This window comes from Ctenopharyngodon idella, chromosome 21 (genome assembly GCF_019924925.1).
Source record: "Ctenopharyngodon idella isolate HZGC_01 chromosome 21, HZGC01, whole genome shotgun sequence".
Taxonomy (NCBI): Eukaryota; Metazoa; Chordata; class Actinopteri; order Cypriniformes; family Xenocyprididae; genus Ctenopharyngodon; species Ctenopharyngodon idella.
This window is the reverse complement of record NC_067240.1, coordinates 24,863,025-24,885,079: the sequence shown is the minus strand read 5'-3', so window position 1 is coordinate 24,885,079 and position 22,055 is coordinate 24,863,025. Positions and strand designations below refer to the sequence as shown.

General features: G+C 36.6%; 2 protein-coding genes and 1 long non-coding RNA gene across 5 annotated transcripts in view; 2 read left to right on the top strand and 1 right to left on the bottom strand.

The window, feature by feature from the left end:
- The window catches only part of rnf121 (ring finger protein 121), a 33,354-nt gene extending 25,408 nt beyond the window's left edge, over positions 1 to 7,946 (top strand). For all 3 annotated transcript variants that reach the window (XM_051878102.1, XM_051878104.1, XM_051878103.1), the window contains 3 exons: positions 406 to 539; positions 2,829 to 2,930; positions 6,677 to 7,946. In XM_051878102.1, coding sequence (XP_051734062.1) covers positions 406 to 539; positions 2,829 to 2,930; positions 6,677 to 6,797 — 357 coding nt within the window. In that variant the 3' untranslated portion in view covers positions 6,798 to 7,946. The remainder of the gene's footprint in view (positions 1 to 405; positions 540 to 2,828; positions 2,931 to 6,676) is intronic.
- Positions 2,939 to 6,412, top strand: LOC127503902 (uncharacterized). The gene is made up of 2 exons (XR_007927247.1): positions 2,939 to 4,512; positions 6,339 to 6,412. It is a non-coding gene; the product is annotated as an uncharacterized LOC127503902 (long non-coding RNA).
- A 4,831-nt stretch (positions 7,947 to 12,777) lies between the features above and the next one.
- Positions 12,778 to 15,389, bottom strand: ripply1 (ripply transcriptional repressor 1). The gene is made up of 4 exons (XM_051877687.1): positions 14,537 to 15,389; positions 14,348 to 14,426; positions 13,618 to 13,691; positions 12,778 to 13,421 (listed from the first exon to the last, which is right to left on the bottom strand). The coding sequence occupies exons 1-4, from the start codon at positions 14,869 to 14,871 to the stop codon at positions 13,220 to 13,222; spliced, it is 690 nt and encodes a 229-aa protein (XP_051733647.1). The 5' UTR covers positions 14,872 to 15,389; the 3' UTR covers positions 12,778 to 13,219.
- Between the last annotated feature and the right edge of the window lie 6,666 nt (positions 15,390 to 22,055).

Sequence of the window (22,055 nt, the reverse complement as noted above, 5' to 3'; positions counted from 1 at the left end):
ACACACAACAGCTCTTGGCTGTCATGCCCATATGTTATCAGCAGCAATTTACTTTTGCATCTAGCATCTCGCCCGATTGCTGTCACACCAGTTGCAAACCATTTAAAAAGCTGCTTACACTAACCAAATTGAGCCAAGCTCTGCAGTCTGCAGCAAAACCTCTGTGAAAGCATCCTTAAATTCTAGTGTTTTCAAAGTGAGGCTATAATTATTTTATTGAAATTATCATTATATTAATTTTTTATTTCATTATTTCATTGGCTATGAATTACTTTTTCAGGACAAGCTCAACAAAATTATATAAAAAAAAAAATCTTATGTAGTAATCATGAGCTACTGGAAAAGGCATGGAAATTCATTGGTCAAAGAGTGTATGAACCCTAATGTACAGATCTGATGTGTCAGTTTTACAGTGCATCTGGAATGCCCACTAAACACCTGTCGGACAGCATCTGTGCTGTCTGTGGTCAGCCAATCCTTGTGGATGTGAGTGAAGAGGGGATCATTGAGAACACCTACAGACTCTCCTGCAACCATGTGTATCCTTTACCACTTTGCAGACATCATAAATTAACTGTAAATCTGCAGGCTTCGTACAGAGTATGGAAATTTTGGAAAATGTTTGTTTTTAACTTATGTTTTGAAATGAAGGTGGGTCATTCCATGTCAAGTCAACCAAAGTTTGCCCTGCTCACATTTTCAAATTCACACACAAATAGTGCTGAAAGCCAGAATATTAAATAGACCTTAAAGGGATAGTTCACCCAAAAATGAAAATTTGATGTTTATCTGCTTACCCTCAGGTCATCCAAGATGTAGGTGACTTTGTTTCTTCAGTAGAACACAAATGATGATTTTTAACTCCAACCGTTGCGGTCTGTCAGTCGTATAATGCATGTCAATGGGAACTCAATCTATAAGAGTCAAAAAAACATGCAGACAAATCCAAATTAAACCCTGCGGCTCGTGACGACACATCGATGTCCTAAGACACGAAACAATCGGTTTGTGCGAGAAACCGAACAGTATTTATATAATTTTTTACCTCTAATACACCACTATGTCCAACTGCCTTGAGCATCCGGTGTGTGAGGTCTGAATGCACTCTGATGCCAGAAGTGATGTCTCGCACTCATTGACATATACTCGCGAGAGATCACTTCCGGCATCAGAGCGCGTTTTCAGACCTCACCAACCAGATGCTCAAGGCAGTTGGACATAGTGGTGTATTAGAGGTAAAAAATTATATAAATACTGTTCGGCTTCTTGCACAAACCGATTGTTTCGTGTCTTAGGACATCGATGTGTTGTCAAGAGCCGCAGGGTTTAATTTGGATTTGTCTGTGCATGTTTTTTTTTTTTTACTCTTATAGACGAAGTTCCCATTGACATGCATTATACGACTGACAGACCACAACGGTTGGAGTTAAAAATCATCATTTGTGTTCTACTGAAGAAACAAAGTCACCTACATCTTGGATGTCCTGGGGGTAAGCAGATAAACATCAAATTTTCATTTTTGGGTGAACTATCCCTTTAAATAACCAGCTAGGCAACTACCACTTTGACGCTTCAAAAAGTTCATTAAGAGATCATAAAACGAATCCATATGAATTGAGCGGTTTAGTCCAAATTTGAACAGATTGAATTTAGGCATTTATTCATATATAAACATTCATCAGCTCACACATCAGTTGTGGTAAACGGAAGCTCAAGCATGTTTGCTTGACACGTGCGAGAACCAATGAGGTTCATCCTCACATTACGCAACACATTTGAGCTTCCGGAAGAGGTTTGTTCTCATGTGTCATTCAGGTTCGGTTGAGCTTCTGTTTATGTTCGCTGATCAGTGTTTATATGTGAATAAAAGACTTAATTAAATCTGTTCATCATAAAAAAGTGATCAAGTCTCTTCAGAAAATTTGGACTAAACTGCTCAGTTATTATGGATTAATTTTAGGATCTCTTTATGAACTTTTTGAAGCGTCAAAGTTTCAATTTCATAGCTGTCTATGGAGGGATACACCTTGCAGAATCTGACAAATGTTAATTATTTTAACAAAATAAGAGGGGACCATACAAAAAAAATGCATTTTATTTTTCATTTCTTACTGTCCTGAATAAGATATTTTACTTAAGATGTTTACATATGGTCCACAAGACAAAATAAAAGTTGATTTTATAAAAATGACCCCCTTTCAAAAGTTTGCATACACTTGATTCTTAATACTGTGTGAGGTTACCTGGATGATCTACGACTGTTTGTTTGTTTTGTGATGGTTGTTCATGAGTCCCTTGTTTGTTCTGAGCAGTTAAACTGAGCTCTGTTCTTCAGAAAAATCCTCCAGGTCCCAAAAAATCTTTGGTTTTCCAGCATCTTTTGCATATTTGAACCCTTTCCAGCAGTGACTGTATGATTTTGAGATCCATCTTGTCACACTGAGGACAACTGAGGGACTCACAACTATTAAAAAAGGTTCAAACATTCTGTGATGCTCCAGAAGGAAACACGATGCATTAAGGGTGGGGGGTGAAAACTTTTTGCATTTGAAGATCATTGGGCTTGTTTTGTCTTCTGGGAGACATGTAAGTAGCTTCCGAAGGGCAGTACTAAATGAAAAAATATGAACTTTAAACAAAATAAGAAAAATGTATACCTTCATCCAGTTCAAAAGTTTACACCACTGATTCTAAATGCATCGTGTTTCCTTCTGGAGCATCAGTGAATGTTTTTACCTTTTGTAAAAGCATCTTTTGCAAATTTGAACCCTTTTCAGCAGTGACTGTATGATGCATACATTTGTTTCCTTAACCTATTTATTACCCAGATTCCATGAGTTTTGCATACGTGGCTGGTGCATTGTGGGAAAGAAGCAGACGTGTCCATACTGCAAAGAAAAAGTTGACCTTAAAAGGATGTTTAGTAACCCGTATCCTTTATTGACCTCAAAAACACAGGCCTGGTTTCACAGACAGGGCTTAGAATAAGCCAGGATTAGGCCTTAGTTCAATTAAGACATTTAAGTAGCTTAGAAAAAAACACTACTGGTGTGCATCTTGAGACAAAACGATAGCACTGTCATATTTGTCAGATATGTCAGTGCAAGTTGCTTTCAGTTAAAACAACTCAAACATGTGTTTTAGTCTGGGTTAGACTTGAGCCTTATCTGTGAAACCAGGGGCAAGTTAATTAAATTAAACTTCAGCATATAAATTGTCCTGCACCATTTGTGCTACATACATGGATGATATTTTAAGTAGACATTTATAAATGCTAGTACATTATTTGTACTATAGAATAGAGTTTGTTGCATGTAAATATCCTTTAAGTCCTGTAATGTTTTGAGTAGAGCAGAAAAAACCCCAAAAAAAAACATTGGCTAACTTTGGTTTTAGTTCCCGGTTCAAGCTTACTATCTATTCTCATACTATCTCTCTATGTGTCTCAAGAGCAAACAATAGTAATGGTTTGGGTTTCCCACTCTTTTCATAAGCTGGACCTGCCAGTCACACCTCTTTTTCCCCTGATTCAAAGATTCAGCTGATTATAAAGCAGACTTTATATATGAAATGCCTACAAAAACAGTGACCTTTTTCAGTCCTTCGCTCATTACTGAGAAAGGAATGCTTTCACAAGGTGTTTTAACAAAACCCTTCTTCTGTTTGTAACATAATTTTAGACACACCATAGCAGTTGGCTTAAAGGATTAGTTCACTTTCAAATAAAAATTTCCTGATAATTTACTCACCCCCATGTCATCCAAGATGCCCATGTCCTTCTTTCTTCAGTCGAAAAGAAATGAAGGTTTTTGACGAAAACATTCCAGGACTTTTCTCCTTATAGTGGACTTCAATTGGCCCCAAACGGTTGAAGGTCAAAATTACAGTTTCAGTGCAGCTTCAAAGGGCTTTAAACGATACCAGACGATGAATAAGGGTCTTATCTAGCGAAACGATCGGTCGTTTTCTAAAAAAAAAAAAAGAAAAAAAAAAAGAAAAATGTATATGCTTTGTAAACACAAATGATCACCTCGCAAGTGCTTCCGCCAGACCACCTTCCGTATTCTTTAAAAAGCTTACGCTGTATGTCCGGCCCTATTCATCTTACGGAAAAAACGAAACTGGCGCCGCGTTCGTTCTGTAAGTTGCGTAAGTCCACTATAAGGAGAATAATCCTGGAATGTTTTCATCAAAAACCTTAATTTCTTTTCGACTAAAGAAAGAAGGACATGGACATCTTGGGGGTGACATGAGGGTGAGTAAATTATCAGGAAATTTTTATTTGAAAGTGAACTAATCCTTTAAACTGTTAGTCATGTGATTTTTGTGCCAAGGGTTTTATTGCAGTGTAAATGTTATTTTATTTTGTTATACATTTTAACCACTGAGTAAGAAATTACTAATTGACGAACCGTAAACAAAGCAGCGTTTTGAATATCTATCATGATCACTTTCTTCATTCTGAGTTGCTCATGTTAAATATTGAAAATATTTGCGGATTGGAATGCTCAGGTAAGATGATTTAAAATTAGATCAGTTTTCGCTCTGTGCCGTCTTGGTTTCTTTTTTTTCCCCTTTTGTCACTTTCGCTTTTATTCTCGCACACTGACTCGTTTGCTAAATTAAACAGCCAATCAGAGTGCTCTCTCTCAACGATTGCCCCAGCGACACAAGCCTGACTAGAGCTGACTGCAAAAACTAGCCCGACAGATGCTCACCGATGGCCCAACGTTGACCGACTGTCGGCTTGGTGTGTCACGGGCACAGTCCTTTAAAGGGTTAGATTTACTAACCCTCAAGCCATCCTAGGTGTATATGATTACCTTCTTTCAGACGAACACAATTAGCATTTTTCACAAGATTCGGAAATCACGTGACGCAGGGTAAAGTTAGTTCCACTATGGTTATGCGGCTATTAGATTAATATGCTCTTTTCTCAAATATCGCTTCTTACCTTTTCTGTTTTGTCTGTTTTCCAAGTTGTTGTTGTATAATCTAAAAAGAAATTATTTTCTACTTGTTTGTAGCTTGTATGGCCACTCAGACCGTTGCTCGAATTTACAGGCGGGCGGTTATATTTCACCAGCTGTCATACAGTATAGGCTACGCAGTTACTCATTCAGAAATTCCCCTGCTTGTATCACCATACAACGAACAATATTTATATAATTTATTCACAAAAAAATTAAACTCCCAATATATGCTTCAGTGCAGCGTTATTTAAAACTTTTTAAAAGCTAAAATAACTAGCTTCCGACAGACAGCAGTACGCATCGAAGTGTTTCCTTCTCAATGACAAAGTCATTTAATTTTTTATTTATGTATTCATTTTTTTCATTTTTGAATCAAGAAATTAATAACACAACATAATCAAAATATTAGTTTTCTGTAATGTTAGTCAGTCGTGACTGCAAATGAATGAGTGTACAAATTTAGGGAGTTGTCAGGACAAATGTTAATGAAAAGTAACAAAATTCCAAAACTGGAGCGACAGCAGCTTAGCAGCAGACCAGACTAACACATTGTTTAAATAAGGCGGCCCAGAATCGCACATCATTTAGATAAGGTGCTTAACAAGGTTCAGGTTCGCTTAAGTTACACCCCAGTCACACCAGACCTACAAAAAAAAAAAAAAAAAAAAACACCTTCACAGGTTTTATTTTTGCACTAAACTTTCTTTTTGCACTAAACTTTCTGGGCAAGAGTCACTTATGTATGGAAGCTTGTTTCCGCCACTGAATAAAAAATAAAGGTAATTGCGACTTTTTATCTCAGTCAGAATTGTGATGTAAAGTCGCAATTGTGAATTATAAAGTCAGAATTGTGAGTTATAAAGTCAGAATTGCGAAATTCTCAAATTTCAAGTTTATATCTCTCACTTCTGACTTTTTTTCTCAGAATTGTGAGTTTATATCTCGCAGTTTTGACTTTATAACTTGCAATTGCGAGTTGTGAAGTCAGAATTGAGTTTATATCTCAATTCAGTTAAAAGAAGTCAGAATTGCGAGTTTATTTCTAGCAAATGCAAGTTTATAACTCACAATTCTGACATTATTTCTCGCAATTGTTTATATCTCGCAATTCTGACTTTATAAGTTGCAATTGTGAGAAAAAAAGTCTGAATTGTGAGTAAAAAGTCGCAATTATTTTATTTATTTTTATTTTTTATTTAGTGGCGGAAACAAGCTTCCATACTTATGTCCTCAGCCTTTCTTTCTGATTGGCTTTTGTTAACCTTGTCTAATAACTGCTGGAAATGTGATTGGCTGATGGAAGCCATGTTTTACACAACAATGATTGCAACTCTTGAGCCACTTTCATGTTTTGTTGTGTTATAGTGCTGACGAATGGCCAAGCCCTGTTTCTTCTGTCTTCAGATTGAGCAGGTACATGAGTGTCAAATTTAGTGAAATTTGACAACGTATTGACATTTTCCTGAAACTATAAGAGAAGTGAGCCAACCAGGTTATTATTTTACTGATTTTATTCCAATCAGGTGAATAGCTATGTCATGTCTATGTATTGTTTGCATGGAATAATGTATATTCAGCAGCTTATTACTGCTTCACGTCAGGATCTGGCAGGTTTCAACTTATTTAATGTTTAAATAAACCCATTTTATGCACCCATTTTGTTTTTTAAAATAGCAAATTTAGCACCTTAACTCTGTCCTTAGATGGGAGAGACCCCATGTCATGTACGGACAGCTGCTGGACTGGCTGCGCTACCTCGTGGCCTGGCAGCCTGTTATCATTGGGCTGGTACAAGGCATCAACTACCTCCTGGGTTTGGAGTAACAACAGCACCCAGTGTAGAAGGACTAGCATACTTGACTCAAACTGCAGCAAATAAATGTCTTTGGTTTCACGGAGACAGGGACTTTTTTCCCCAATTACTGTCTCTGTGTTTTGCTGTGCTAATGTGTCATCAAATGAAATTCTACTAGCAGTCTGATGTTGGATGTTTTTGTTGACATTTGTTTATGGACTACTTGAAGTTTGGACCTTTGAAATTTGCGTAAACAATTTCCCATGTGCACACTGGGTTTTATAAAAAAAATAAAAATAAAATTGCTGTAAATATGTGCTCACCATAAGCACACTCTGGGCCATGTGCATGTGTTCTTTGACTGGTGTGAGCTCAGTAATGAAGGAAACAGAATGATTTAAAACTTCACTCTTAACTCAATTCACAAGAGTGTCAAATTAAGGCTTTAAAATGACAAGAAATCATTATCCTGAAGTAATAGTGCACATGATTAGCAGACAGTATAAAGACAGATACTGCCAGACTCATTCGGTGGTCAAGCGGTCCTTTGCCCAGTTTGAGTAGGTGTGATGACACACACAGGTATGCTGTCGGTGGTGTCGTGTGCAGACGGGAAGAACCCTAATGATGACCCCTTCCTTATTTTTTTGCTCAACATTATGGAAATATTTTGTCAAATTTGAAGTAAACTGAAATACTTGTATGTTTAATTTTTAAATGTTCTGTCAGTGACACATTGATGTATTACTTTTGAAAAATCTTAAAAATATCTGTTCTGTTTCAACTAAAAATATTTAAACATCCTAAAATATATAGCATAATGCCTAAAACAAATAAACTAATTTGTCATTTGAAATGAAAGAGAATAATATGCTTCCCTATTAGATTTTTTTTCATTTTGTTTTTTAACAAGACAAGGATATGAGTAGGAAAATGTAGTAATGTGTTGGCACAGATGGCATTTACCATCCGTATTATCGTGTACCGTTGAACTTGCCAGTATAACAAGGATGGGTTATTTCAGGGAGGAGACGGTGGCAATGCAGGTATGCACAATTTTCCACTGATTGGGCTTGATAAAGGGAATTTACTTTTGTGAGTACGCAAAATCTGTGTTGTGTAGTGTGTGTATGCACACTTTTAGGATCTCATTATGAAATAAATGTTTTTCTCTAATACACATTTCTCACAATTAATCATACCCTTTTATTAAATACTTTTTGCAACCTCCTTTTGCCAAGATAACAGCTCTGAGTCTTCACCTATAATGCCTGATGAGTTTGGAGAACACCTGACAAGAGATCAGAGACCATTCCTTCATACAGAATCCTTCCAGACCCTTCAGATTCCCAGCTCCATGTTGGTGCTTCTTGTCTTCAGTTCATCCCACTCATTTTCTATAGGGTTCAGGTCAGGGGACTGGGATGGTCATGGCAGAAGCTTCATTTTGTACTCAGCGACACATTTTTGTTTTGGTTTTGATGTTTGTTTTTTGGATCATTGTCTTGCCCACAACATTAAAGATCCAGCAGTATATTTCATTGTACACATGGGGTACTTTTTACCTCTGTGTGCACCAAACCCATCTTGAGAGTTTGCTGCTAAAAAGCTTTTTTTTTCTTTCTTTTTTTTTGACCATAGAACATTTGAAAAGTAACTGACACTACTGGAACTTCAAATGGGACTGGTTCTATGGTCAGATGGAAAAGAAAAAAAAAAAAAGAAGCTTTTGCTTTTTCACATTGTTGGTGTATAATTCCATTGTTCTTCACTCTTGTCTTTTCAAAATATATAATAAATATATTCAGATGTTCTTTGACTACCTTGTAAATTGATGCCCCCAGGGCATGGTTGCCACCTTGTGGATAAACTAATTACAGCAAAAAAAAATTATTTAAATGCGCATGTGCGACCTGCACGTACTAAGTACAAATTCAGTGGTGTGCGCTGCGTACTATTCTGATTATGAAATTTGCGTTACGCGCACTGTATGCTGACCCTCACGTACGTGTAAAGAGTTAAGAACTTTGGCCTTTAATTTACTCAGCTCCTCCCCATCACCAGAGCCCCTCCCTGCCTAATGCTTAGTGCTAACTGCTAACAACGGTAGTCTGCTTTTGTTGTCACGGAGAGAAAAGCTACTGGATGAATTACTTAAAAGGTTAGTTCACCCAAAAATGAAAACTCTGTCATTAATTACTCACCCTTGTGTCGTTCCACATCCGTAAGACCTTCGTTCATCTTCGGAACACAAATTAAGATATTTTTGATTAAGTCTGAGAGGTTTCTGTCCCTCCATAGAGATTCAGCGCAACTACAACTTTCAAGGTCCAGAAAGGTAGGAATGACATCATTAAAGTACTCCATGTGACTCCAGTGGTTTATTTTATAAAGAGACGTGAGTTCTTTGTTTGCACAAAAAAACAGTTTACCACGTTATTACAAAAATATTGATCTGTAACGCGCGTTCACGAGAGCTTCACGATGCATGCGTGTTGTGTTAAGACTCGCGTCAACTCAACGCACATGCGCGAGTGTTCACAAGAGCATGCATTTTGTGTTCATGCAAGATCTAAAACCACATGTGACTCCAGTGGTTTAACCTCAATTTTTTGAAGAGACACGAGTGCTTTGTTTGCGCAAAAAAAACAGAATTTACCACTTTATTTACAAAAGTATTGAGACTCACGTGCGAGACTCATTGTTGCACGAACACCTTGGATAATATTATTTTGTAAATAAAGTGGTAAATTATGTGTATTTTTTTTTTTTTGCGCAAACAAAGCACTCACGTTGCTTCATAAAATTGAGTTTAAGCCACTGGAGTCACATGGAATACTTTAATGATGTCTTTTTCATACCTTTCTGGACCTTGGTAGTTGCGTTGGATCTCTATGGAGGGACAGAAATTTCTCAGACATCATCAAAAATATCTTCATTTGTGTTCCTAAGATGAACGAAGGTCTTACGGATGTGGAACGACACGAGGGTGAGTAATAAATGACAGAATTTTCATTTTTGGGTGAACTATCCCTTTAAGGGGTTATTAAATAATATCTGGATGCATTCATATGGTAAAAAGTCTCCAACATGCGTTTATGTAGCGCTGTGATTTTAATTAAATCATGTTGAAAAACGGACCAACTGGAGTGTAATGTTCAAAAAAGACAGAACCGCAAACCGCTCGTCTGAATTTATTTATTATATATTTTTAAAAGACAAGAGTGAAGAACAATGGAATTACACACCAAAAATGTGAAATATAGTACAAATAAATGTGAGACGGACAATAATGCTTCAGAATCAAGGCAGACCAAGTCAAAAAGGTGAAGGCTGATTTTTAAAAAGATTACAAGTTGATAAATGTTTAACTGGCATTATTTTGCCAGTTTAAAATGACCCAAAGACACAGGACTTTTATTAAACATTTCTTAGACAAAATGGCGGATGACAACAGTTTCCAAGGTAGGATTGGTTAATAAAATGTTTAAGGTGGGGCTTAGCAAAGGTGTATTTGCATGAACGTTTCAGATATCTAGGAATTTTGACTGATGTTAATTCCAGATATCTACGTTGAAATTCTTCCTAGTCTCAAAGTTAAATGCAGATATCTCCAAAGAAAGGTCTTCCTAGGTCTTCCAGATATTTTTTTTGACTAGGAAGAATTCCAATTCAAGATCCCTATTTATACGTTCTGTCTAGTCAAAAATCCAATTCAAGATTTCCATAATTGTAATTTGACTAGTAATAAATTACTTTCAGATATCAAATGTATTTTGGATATCTTTAAAAATGTTGAATTAAAGATATCTTAAATTTTATTATGACTAGTCAAACACCAGTTAGAGATATCTCTAATTTAATTATCACTAGTAAAATTGTAATTTGAGATATCTCTAATTAGAATTATGCCTAGTAGAAAATCAATTATAGATATCCTTAATACAATTTATACTAGTTAAAACGCATTTGTAGATATCAGAAAATATTTTCCAATGGAAGAATATGACTAGTCAAAATAGCATTGTAGATATCTCGATGTATATTATGACTAGCCAAAATAACTAGATATATTCAATGCATATTATGACTAGTCATAATCACATTGTAGGTATCTTAATTACAATTACGATGAGTCAAAATTTGCAGAATAGATATCTGGAATTGGAATTTTGACTAGTCAAAACTAAATTATGACTAGTACATCCAGGGTATTTAATGCTAAAACGGCTTGCCATATTATGATATCTTTAACGATTATGACGATAATTTAATTATCATTAGTAAAATTGTAATTTGAGATATAGAATTATGACTAGTACAAAATCAATTATAGATATCATTAATTACAATTTCAACAAGTCAAAAAACATTTGTAGATATCAGAAAATATTTTCCAATTGAAGTCAATGGAAGAATATGACTTGTCAAAATAGCACTGTAGTTATCTTGAATGCATAGTCATAATCACATTGTAGATATCTTAATTCCAATTACGACGAGTCAAAATTCCAAAATAGATATCTGGAATTGGAATTTTGACTAGTCAAAACCAAATTATGACTAGTACAGCCAGGGGTATTTAATGCTAAATCAGCTTGCCATAGAAGAATTCCAATTCAAGATCTCTATTAATAAGTTTTGCCTAGTCAAAACTCCAAATCAAGATATCTACAATTGTAATTTTACTAGTAATAAAATACTTTCAGATATCAAATGTATTTTGGATATCTTTAAAAAATTATGAATTAAAGATATCTTAAATTTGATTATGATTAATCAAACACCATATCTCAAACTATAATTTTTACTAGTGGTAATTCAGTTAGAGATATCTCTAATTAGAATTATGCCATGTAGAAAATCAATTAATTTGTAATCTTTGTAATCTTCAATACAATTTCTACTTGTCAAAACTCATTTGTAGATATCAGAAAATATTTTCCAGTGGAAGTCAATTGAAGAATATGACTAGTCAAAATAGCATTGTAGATATCTCGAATGTATATTTTGACTAGTCAAAATAACTTTAGATATCTTCAATGCATATTGATCTTCAATGCATATGACTAGTCATAATCACATGGTAGATATCTTAAGTTCAATTACGATGAGTCAAAATTGTAGAATAGATATCTGGAACTGGAATTTTGACTAGTCAAAACTAAAATATGACTAGTACATCCAGGGGTATTTAATGCTAAAACGGCTTGCCATATTATAATATCTTTAACGATAATGATAATTTAATTATCACTATTATAAAATTGTAATTTGAGATATATCTCCAGTTAGAATTATGCCTAGAATGAAATCAATTATAGATATCTTTAATTACTAGTCTATTTCTACTAGCCAGAACTCATTTGTAGATATCAGAAGATATTTTCCAATGGAAGAATATGACTAGTCAAAATAGCATTGATAACTTCATTGCATATGACTAGTCATAATCACATTGTAGATATCTTAATTCCAATTACAATGAGTCAAATTTGCAGAATAGATACCTGGAATTGGAATTTTAACTAGTCAAAACTAAATTATGACTATTAGGGACAGGGGAATTAAATGCTTAAACGGCTTGCCATGGTGATTTTTGTAATATCAGTATGTCACAAGGTTGCAAAATGACCTTAAAAGTCTCTTTTAAATATAACAACCAAATTGGGCTGACTGTCCTAAACGTCCACCAACCTTTTGAAATTTTCAGTAACTAAATTCAGTGGCCTCCTATAAGAAACCGCTTTTTCTCCTATATCTATAGATAAAGCAAAGCAATCAAGTCAGGTCTCTGTTAACTCAGTGACTTCACAGGAAGAGTCCAATCTTTAACATCAGACATTCTTAGGTCTGCATGTCATTGTGGACCGTGCCCTTTATCAACCCTCTTTTGTTTGAAACATGGACAAACAGCAGAGCCACTTCTAGTCAGCAGATAGTGTCAGAGAACTTCAAAGGACACGAGAGTTCAAAAACAGACCTATCTGAAGAAGCACAAGGTTTGCACTCATTTAAATAGATTTTATTTTAAATCAAAAGTACAAAAGTAGAAAAATATGCCATAAATACATATATACATCAAATGTACATAAATCATAAGTTAGGGATGGGTAATAGAATACAAATAGAATTTTATATACAAAAGAAGAATCCTGAGATTGCTCTGAAAACAACAATTCCCAATGTGGGAATGAATTTTCACTGTTTCTAACAGGCAATACATTTATGCAAGTCTCTGCATCAGTGTAACTAGTGTTTCCTGCATAAAACAATCAGTAAAATCATTCTGGTTGTGCTTTAGATGCTCACAAGACAGACCATGTCCATGCGCTGAATTATTGATGGCATGACTTCTCTAATAGAGCGCGATGTGGCATTATCCAGCGTCAATGTTAAATTTATGAACATTTCCTCAGCGTAAAGTCGCATTTGCAGAGAGGGCGGATGCTCAGTTGTAACTGGTGAAGTGACCGTTAAGTTTAAGACACTCCTCGACGTCGCTGTCGTCATCTTCGTCACAGCTGTCCTCCTCCTCCTCGCTGTCTGACTCTTCGTAGAAGTTAATGGTGGCCTGCACTGGGAAATTTCTGAGCAGGGCCTCGCCATCGCTGAAGAGGTAGTCGTAGGATTTTGATCTGGGCCAGTACAGCCTAAAATGTGAAGAAATAAACTGGTAAATACACTGAAAAATATTTCACATTTTACAATACAAAGAACCTGTTTTTTTTTTTGTAAATCAGCATGGTAAAATAAGCCTTATTTGGAACAGATTAGGGGTTTAGGGCTAAAAGAAAATCATGTTGCAAAACAAAACTATTGCTCAAGTAAAATGAAATGTGTACTGACCTGACAGGGTGCTGGAAAGATTGCATCTTGCCATCTGTTGTAGTGTTACTGGGCACTTCTGGCCTGGAGTAAGGCTGGAAAGAGTGAGAAAAGACGTGTAAGACCACAGGCACAAAACTCAGCTCAAAACAATGCTTCCTGTCCAGTGTTTATGAGGTGATATCACTGCCAGCTTCGTGGGTGTATAACACCCTGGGCAGGATGCAAAAGCTGTGACATGGAGGGTGTCAGGCTAAAGTGTTTGTGGGAAAATGACTCCAACTCTCTTTCCCAAACCTAGAGGTGTCTGCTTAAATCTTGGCAAGCGAGTTAGCGCTTGCTCTCTGGGAGCTGTTTTCCCCTACACCTCGTCTCTGGGCACAGACTCCGTGTTCACACTCAGACAGTGGTGCCATATGGCCGAGTGTCTCTCTCAGTTTGCCTTTGCGTCACTGAATGGCTCGGTGTCAATGAAACAGCTCTACAGTCGCACCTTCTGCTGCCTAATGCTCACCACATGCCTGTCTGTCACCTTAAAGCTACCTGCTGCTACTTTAAAAAACTCTACAAGTCACCATTCAAAAAAAATAAACAAAACAAAAGACGTTGGAATTACACGTAGGCTAATAAATAGCACTGTGGCGTTGATAGAGATGCGTTACGGTACCGTGTGTTTTCTGAGCCTAATAACATTCCTAAACAGATGGAAATTCCATTGAAATATTAGAATTGCAGTGGTGGAAAAACTTACACAAGCCAGCTTGGTTTTCCGGCATTCAGTTTGTACATCTTTTCTGGTCACGAGCCACGGTCTCCACAGGGAAGCTGGGCTGTGGATCGAATGATAGTAACATTTTAGCATTTAACAGTCAACCTTTAAATAAAGAATAGAATAGAATAGAATAGAATAGAATAGAATAGAATAGAATAGAATGCTCACCTGCTTGACTGCTGGATCTTAGTGTTCATAGTATCGGAAAGAGGAGCGGCAAAGCACACCGAATTCATCTTTCTCTCTCTTTTTCTTTCTTTCTTGGAGATAGTCCTAAATAGTCCTGTTTTGGAAGATCTCCGAGTGATGGACGCTGTGGATGAGTCGTTGTCCTCCTGAGGGAAGTGAATGAATGAAGGAGACTCGCTCTCGGGGTTTATATGGAGCTGGTGCTGCAGAGGCGGGGCTGGGCGATGGTGCCGATGCCAAATGATCGGAGGTTGTTTTGAGAGGGGGTTTGGTGCTGTTTGCCAAATGATTGGGATAGAGACTGCTATGGACATTTTGGTGTGAAGACTTCTCCAGTTGTATAAACAGTGCGCCCCAGCGTGAGGGTGAGAAATCTGGTACCGCGAGGTTATTGCAACAACACAGAGGGGCAAACTTACACACCATCTGCGAGAAAGACGACGGGGGGCGACACAGGAGGAGTGGGACCATATATAATATAGTTAGGATTCGACGCAATATTAAATTGAGTAGACTACGCAGTCGTGGTCAAAAGATAAAAAAGTGTGCCTATAACTTCTCCTTGCTGTTCCATATAGACTATATTTATATGGAAATAGCCTACAACGTCGTATTTTCTATTCTATAATTTTAAATCTTTTTTTTATTTTTTTGTTGACAAGATTTTGTTCCTTTGGGTTAGGCGATTTAATTCCATCAATAAAAAACAATACTGTCCCCATGTTATTGAACTCTTATTTTATTACTTTATTTTGTTAGGTGTTTCCATTTTGATTTTGTATACAGCAACCGCTTGATTAGCTACTAAAAACAATGTTTAAGCGTTAAAGGATTAGTTCACTTTCAAATGAAAATTACCCCAAGCTTTACTCACCCTCAAGCCATCCTATAGGTGTATATGACTTTCTTCTTTCTGATAAACACAATCAGAGAAATATTAATAATATCCTGATGCATCCGATTCCGAGCCTTCATAATGGCAGTGAGAGGGATCAACAAGTATGAGGCTGAAGAAAGTGTCTCCATGAAGCGAATCGATGCATTTGTATAAAAAAAATATCCATATTTAACAAGTTATGAAGTAAAATATCTAGCCTCCACCAGACTGTCTTCCGTATTCAAGTCACGGAAAAAAAACGAAACTGGTGTCGCGTCAGTTAAGCTTTCTTCCTAAGTTGAATACGAAAGACGGTCTGGTGGAAGCTAGATATTTTACTTCATAACTTGTTAAATATGGATTTTTTTTTTTTTTACACAAACACATCGCTTCGCTTCAGAAGGCCTTTATTAACCCCCTGGAGCCATGCACGTTCATGATGGATGGATGTGGATGGAGGCACTTTCTTCAGCTCATACTCGTTAGTATCACTCACTGCCATTATAAAGCTCGGATATTTATTAATATATCTCAGATTGTGTTCATCAGAAAGAAGAAAGTTATAGGCCTATACCTAGGATGGCTTGGGGTAATTTTCATTTAAAATATGAACTAATCCTCTACATCATGTAGGCTAGTGTCATGAGCTTCAATGAAATGTAACCCTGTTCTTTTTTTTTTTTTTCTTTTTTTTTTTTAAATGCATAATTATACAACAACATGCAGGCCTAGCTATGTTTTTATTTAGCTAGTTTGAGATTATACAAAGCAATTTATTAACACGAAAATTCTTTCTTCATCTCATAGAATGTTAAACATCTTTATTTCAAAATAACCTTTAGACGTATAGGCTACATTTTGATTTTCTAACGACCCGTTTCTGCTGCTGTCTGTTGATGTTTAATTACCGCCTTCAACCACTGATCTGAAAACAGCTCATAACTTAAACACTTGCAGGAGTCGTCAAAAGCTGAAGAACTAAAGCAGATCCGCGATCAGTCCGAGCGCGTCTCTCGCTGTTTGTCTAAAAGCACGCGTTCACACTTCAGCCCGTTAAGAAGGGTGCAAAATATCTCACTAAGCGAATTTAATGAGGTCCTAATAGGGTCTTGATGGACTTCGTCGCTCCATTTGGAGGAGCAAATTTGCGAGACTGCGTCACTCCGACCTCCTATAGAGCCAGCAAACTGACCCGCGTCAGGCAAAAGGCACAAATGGACAGCGAAGATAGCGACGAGCTATTGATTAAACATACAGTTGAGATAACAGATAATGCGATGAATCAATTAACGGTTGTGTTTTCCTTCACTTTTACTAATCTAATTAGTAAAAGAGGTGAAGGGCAAACGCAGTCTTGCAAATAGATGGTGAAAAGTTAATTTCCTCAAAGTCATTATGATATAGGCTATTGTAGATAATAGGCCTGTTTGTTACAGTTTTCGCTTTGGTGCATTTCTCAGATCACAACTGAAATTCTCAAAACTACTTGTTCAACCTCCACATCATCTAGTCACTTGTGCACATCATAAAAGCAATTTCTCATTCTTTTGAACAAAATGCAAGACTAATAAAACTATATATGTGACCCTGGACCACAAACCCAGTCATAAGGGTCAATTTGTTTATATATATATATATATATATTTGCATTGATGTATGGTTTGTAAGGATAGGACAATATTTGGCCGAGATACAACTATTTGAAAATCTGGAATCTGAGGGTCCAAAAAAATCGAAATATTGAGAAAATCACCTTTAAAGTTGTCCAAATAAAGTTTTAAGCAATGCATATCCACTCACAAAAATACATTTTTTATATATTTATGGTAGGAAATTTACAAAATATCTTCATGGAACATGATCTTTACTTAATATCCTACTGATTTTTGGCATAAAAGAAAAATCAATCATTTTGAGTCATATGATGTATTGTTGGCTATTGCTACAAATATGTGTGACTTATGACTGGTTTTGTGGTCCAGGGTCACACACACACACACACACACACACACACACACACAAAGATAGATAGATAGATAGATAGATAGATAGATAGAAGCACAGAGCATCAGACAGTGAGGGTGGCAATTGTATGTTGTTTATTCTGTTCATTTGGGAGTGTTCTGGCTTATGGGGGTCTGTCTAGTCCCAGTCTGTTTTAACATTTGCTGATCTCAGAGCCTTGGAAACCCCCTGCCACTAACAGCTCTTAAAAAATCTTCTCCCCCATGGTCAGGAATGTCAGTAATCACCAGCCTGCTGCTCCCCAAGCCTGACCAATGTGTTTTCTTTAAAGCAAGTCAACACAAATCTTTAATTTAAAATAACATGAAATGGATTAGTTAGAGCACGCACTATATTTGAAGATGTGATTTGTTCTTGTAATTAACTGATGTACTAGAGTCAAATAATTTTTTTTGTCTTCTTTCTTTTTTATGAAAGATATGAACTAATACGTGACTGACGCTATGGTGTCAGTTTAAACTGTTTAGTTTAAACCTAATGTCTAGCTCGCTAACATTGATTTATTGGTCTGATTAAGTTATGTTTTCAGTATATTTTAATAATGCAGTGGCCGGCCCATAACCTTTCCCTCAAGCCAAGATTGACTTAATCATTTAGATCACAGCACTGTGCAAATTCCAAAATACACGTAATGGATTATTTCAGAGGAAATTCCATGGTTTATTTAAATGTTCACCAGCTTCTCACATCTCAATTTACTTTTTAAAAAACACACTACTGCTATTAGAAACTGAGGAAATAATGGTGAAATTGAACTTAAACTATGAGCAAATAAGTGGAAAATATGCCTACATTTTAAATCTGTCTTTTAAAGTGTGTATTCTGACATTGTAAAAGTAAAAAAACAACAACATTAAAACAGATTAGTTACTTTTTATGTACAAAATGAGATAATTTCTACAATGCCTCCTTTTAAAATATATTTACTTACAATGATAAAAGTGATATAATGATTCACAGTATAACTTCAATGTTAAAAGGAATAGTTCACCCAAAAATGAAAATCATGATTTACTCACTCTCAAGCCATCCCAGATGTATATTACTTCTTTCAGATAAACACAATCGAAGTTATATTAAAAAATATCCTTGCTCTTCCAAGCTTTATAATGGTAGTGAATGGCGCTCCTGATTTTAAAGTCCGAAAAAGTGCATCCATCCATCATAAAAGATTTCCACACAGCTCAGGGGGTTAATAAAGGCCTTCTGAAGTGAAGCAATGGGATTTTGTAAGAAAAATATCCATATTTAAAACTTTATAAACTAAAATAACTAGCTTCAAGCAGACGGCCTGCGCAAGTCAACTTGCGTCAAAAGAGTAACCTCTGACACAATGTACGCATGATGTAGTATGTGGGAGTATCGTAAGCTTAGATGCCTCTCATGGTTCAAACAAATAGGGCTGGGCAACAAACTCAAGCTCCTCTTCTCTTTAAAGAGAAAAATTGGAGGATTTCAATATAAAATTCTTGTCAATCTAATTCGTGACCAGTGTTTTGTTTTGCTCTATCCTCTGCGCTTCCGCGTTTGTCAGAGGTTACTCTGTTGGTGTAAGTCGATTTGCGTAGGCCGTCTGCTGGACGCTAGTTATTCTAGTTTATAAAGATTTAAATATGGATATTTTTCTTACAAAAACCCATCGCTTCGCTTCAGAAGGCCTTTATTAAACTCCTGAAGCCGTATGGATTACTTTTATGCATTTTTTGGACTTCAAAATCAGGAGCGCAATTAAGTACCAATTTAAAGCTTGGAAGAGCCAGAATATTTTATAATATAAGTAGTCATATACACCTAGGATGGCTTGAGGGTGAGTAAATCATGGGATCATTTTCATTTTTGGGTGAACTATGCCTTTAATGACATTGTAAAGTTCAATCAAACATCAACATTAACATTAAACTATTGCATTAAATACAGAGCTTGAGCAATTTGGGTTGATTGCTCCATCCATCATAAACGTGTATCTTACAGAGACCCTCAATGATCCCCTAAAGGAACGTTTCTCAACTGCTTCCCTCATTGTAAACCAGTCAAGAGGCAATACTACCATTATTATTACAGAATATTCTTTAGTTACACTGTCAATTAAAACCTTTTTATTACACTAAAATTGCATTTTTAGTGCAACTATAAACATTTCAGGTCAGTTTAGTTGCCTTTAAGTTAAATGACTCTTGAACTCTAGAGCTGTTTCCTTACCTACTGATGCACATCTCTGTCATCTGACTAGTGACGTGAAAAACTGCAATTTAGGATGTCTCACAAATGTTACCAACATCCTGTGATTAAGTTTAGGAAAATGGTCTAATCTAAAATACATAAATCTAAGGTTCTTTATTGGCATTTATGATTCCATGAAGAACCTTTAACTTTCCATTACACAAAATATTCTTTATAGTAAAAAAAAAAAAAAAAAAAAAGGTTCTATAGATTTTTAAAATGTTCTTCACACTAAGGTTCTTTGGGGGGAAAAAATGTTTCTTCTGTAGCATCGGAACCTTTATATTTAAGAGTGTAATTCATGAGAAAACTCAGAGCAAAACTTGCATTAGTATTTTAAAATGATCTTATTAAATATTCCATGGTAAAGCTGACCTCCGCTCGGGGTCAGAGTGTGCAGTGATGTTCATTCCAGTGACCCAGTCATTCACACTTCTACACAAGCATCACACCTCTTCTCTCACCCTCTCTGTGGCAGCATCAGTGTTCCCAGACCAGCACCAACATTCTCACTTCTCAAATCTGAACCACCCTGATTCACATTCATTGTTAATTCGCAGTAGCATTCTGAACCCTGAAACTGAATGAAGATTAATCCAGTTTATTTGCCATTTGTACACACACAGCCAGTATGAGTGCATAGGACTTTTTTGAGCAGAGCTCAGAGTCAGCAGTAAAAAATATAATAATAATATATAATAATAATAAAGAAAGCTGCCAAAGACTGTACAAGCAATGGGTAAAGCCTAAGAAAGTACAATAAAATACACACTATAAACAATTACTTTCATATAAGAATATTGCACATTTTGCAGTTAACTTTGTCCTGAGACGATAAATAGTCCTAATATAAGAAAACTGAGATAAAAAAAAGTCTCTGTATAACAGTTACATATGAACAGCGTATAAGTAAAAAGTAACCTTAGCAGCAAGTCTCTATATGTCAGAGATAAAACATTGTGATCTTACAGAAGTGATGTAGACATACACTATATTGCCAAAAGTATTGGGACACCCCTCCAAATCACTGAATTCAGGTGTTCCAATCACTTCCTTGGCCACATATATGTAAAATCAAGCACCTAGGCATGCAGAATGCTTCTACAAACATTTGTGAAAGAATGGGTCGCTCTCAGGAGCTCAGTGAATTCAAGCGTGGTACCGTGATAGGTTGCCACCTGTGCAAGTCCATTCGTGAAATTTCCTCACTACTAAATATTCCACAGTCAACTGTTAGTGGTATCATAACAAAGTGGAAGCAATTGGGAACAACAGCAACTCAGCCACGAAGTGGTAGGCCACGTAAAATCACAGAGCGGGGTCAGTGCGCAGAAGTGCAAAAAGCAACTTTCTGCAGAGTCAATAGCTACAGACCTCCAAACTTCGTGTGGTCTTCAGATTAGCTCAAGAACAGTGCGTAGAGAGCTTCATGGAATGGGTTTCTATGGCCGAGCAGCTGCATCCAAGCCTTACATCACCAAGTGCAATGCAAAGCGTCTGATGCAGTGGTGTAAAGCACGCCGCCACTGGACTCTAGAGCAGTGGAGACGAGTTCTCTGGAGTGACAAATCTCTCTCTGGCAATCCGATGGATGAGTCTGGGTTTGGCGGTTGCCAGGAGAACGGTACTTGCCTGACTGCATTGTGCCAAGTGTAAAGTTTGGTGGAGGGGGGATTATGGTGTGGGGCTGTTTTTCAGGGGTTGGGCTTGGCCCCTTAGTTCCAGTGAAAGGAACTCTTAATGCTTCAGAATACCAAGTCATTTTGGAAAATTTCATGCTCCCAACTTTGTGGGAACAGTTTGGGGATGGCCCCTTCTTGTTCCAACATGACTGCACCAGTGCACAAAGCAAGGTCCATAAAGACATGGATGAGTGAGTTTGGTGTGGAGGAACTTGACTGGCCTGCACAGAGTCCTGACCTCAACCCGATAGAACACCTTTGGGATGAATTAGAGTGGAGACTGCGAGCCAGGCCTTCTTGTCCAACATCAGTGCCTGACCTCACAAATGCACTTCTAGAAGAATGGTCAAAAATTCCCATAAACACACTCCTAAACCTTGTGGAAAGCCTTCCCAGAAGAGTTGAAGCTGTTATAGCTGCAAAGGGTGGGCCAACTCCATATTAAACCCTACTTATTGAGAATGGGATGTCATTAAAGTTCATGTGCATGTAAAGGCAGGCATCCCAAAACCTTTGGCAATATAGTGTATTTTTTCACTGATGTTATGACATTCAAATGTAGTGAATTTCAAAATAATAAAGATCTCCAACAGGGGGCGCTCCTTCTGCTCAGAAAGATGAATTGAGTCTATTTAAATCATTTGTATTTTTAGAAAAACTTTAAAACATATGAACACTGTCATTCACATATTAA

Bases quoted from the DNA above. Each gene is read 5' to 3' on its own strand.
- ripply1 (XM_051877687.1), bottom strand. From the start codon at position 14,871: ATGTCCATAGCAGTCTCTATCCCAATCATTTGGCAAACAGCACCAAAC. The intron at 14,427-14,536 runs GTGAGCATTCTA...TTCGATCCACAG, and splicing joins AAGATCCAGCAGTCAAGCAG to CCCAGCTTCCCTGTGGAGAC. The intron at 13,422-13,617 runs GTCAGTACACAT...TTCACATTTTAG, and splicing joins TCTTTCCAGCACCCTGTCAG to GCTGTACTGGCCCAGATCAA.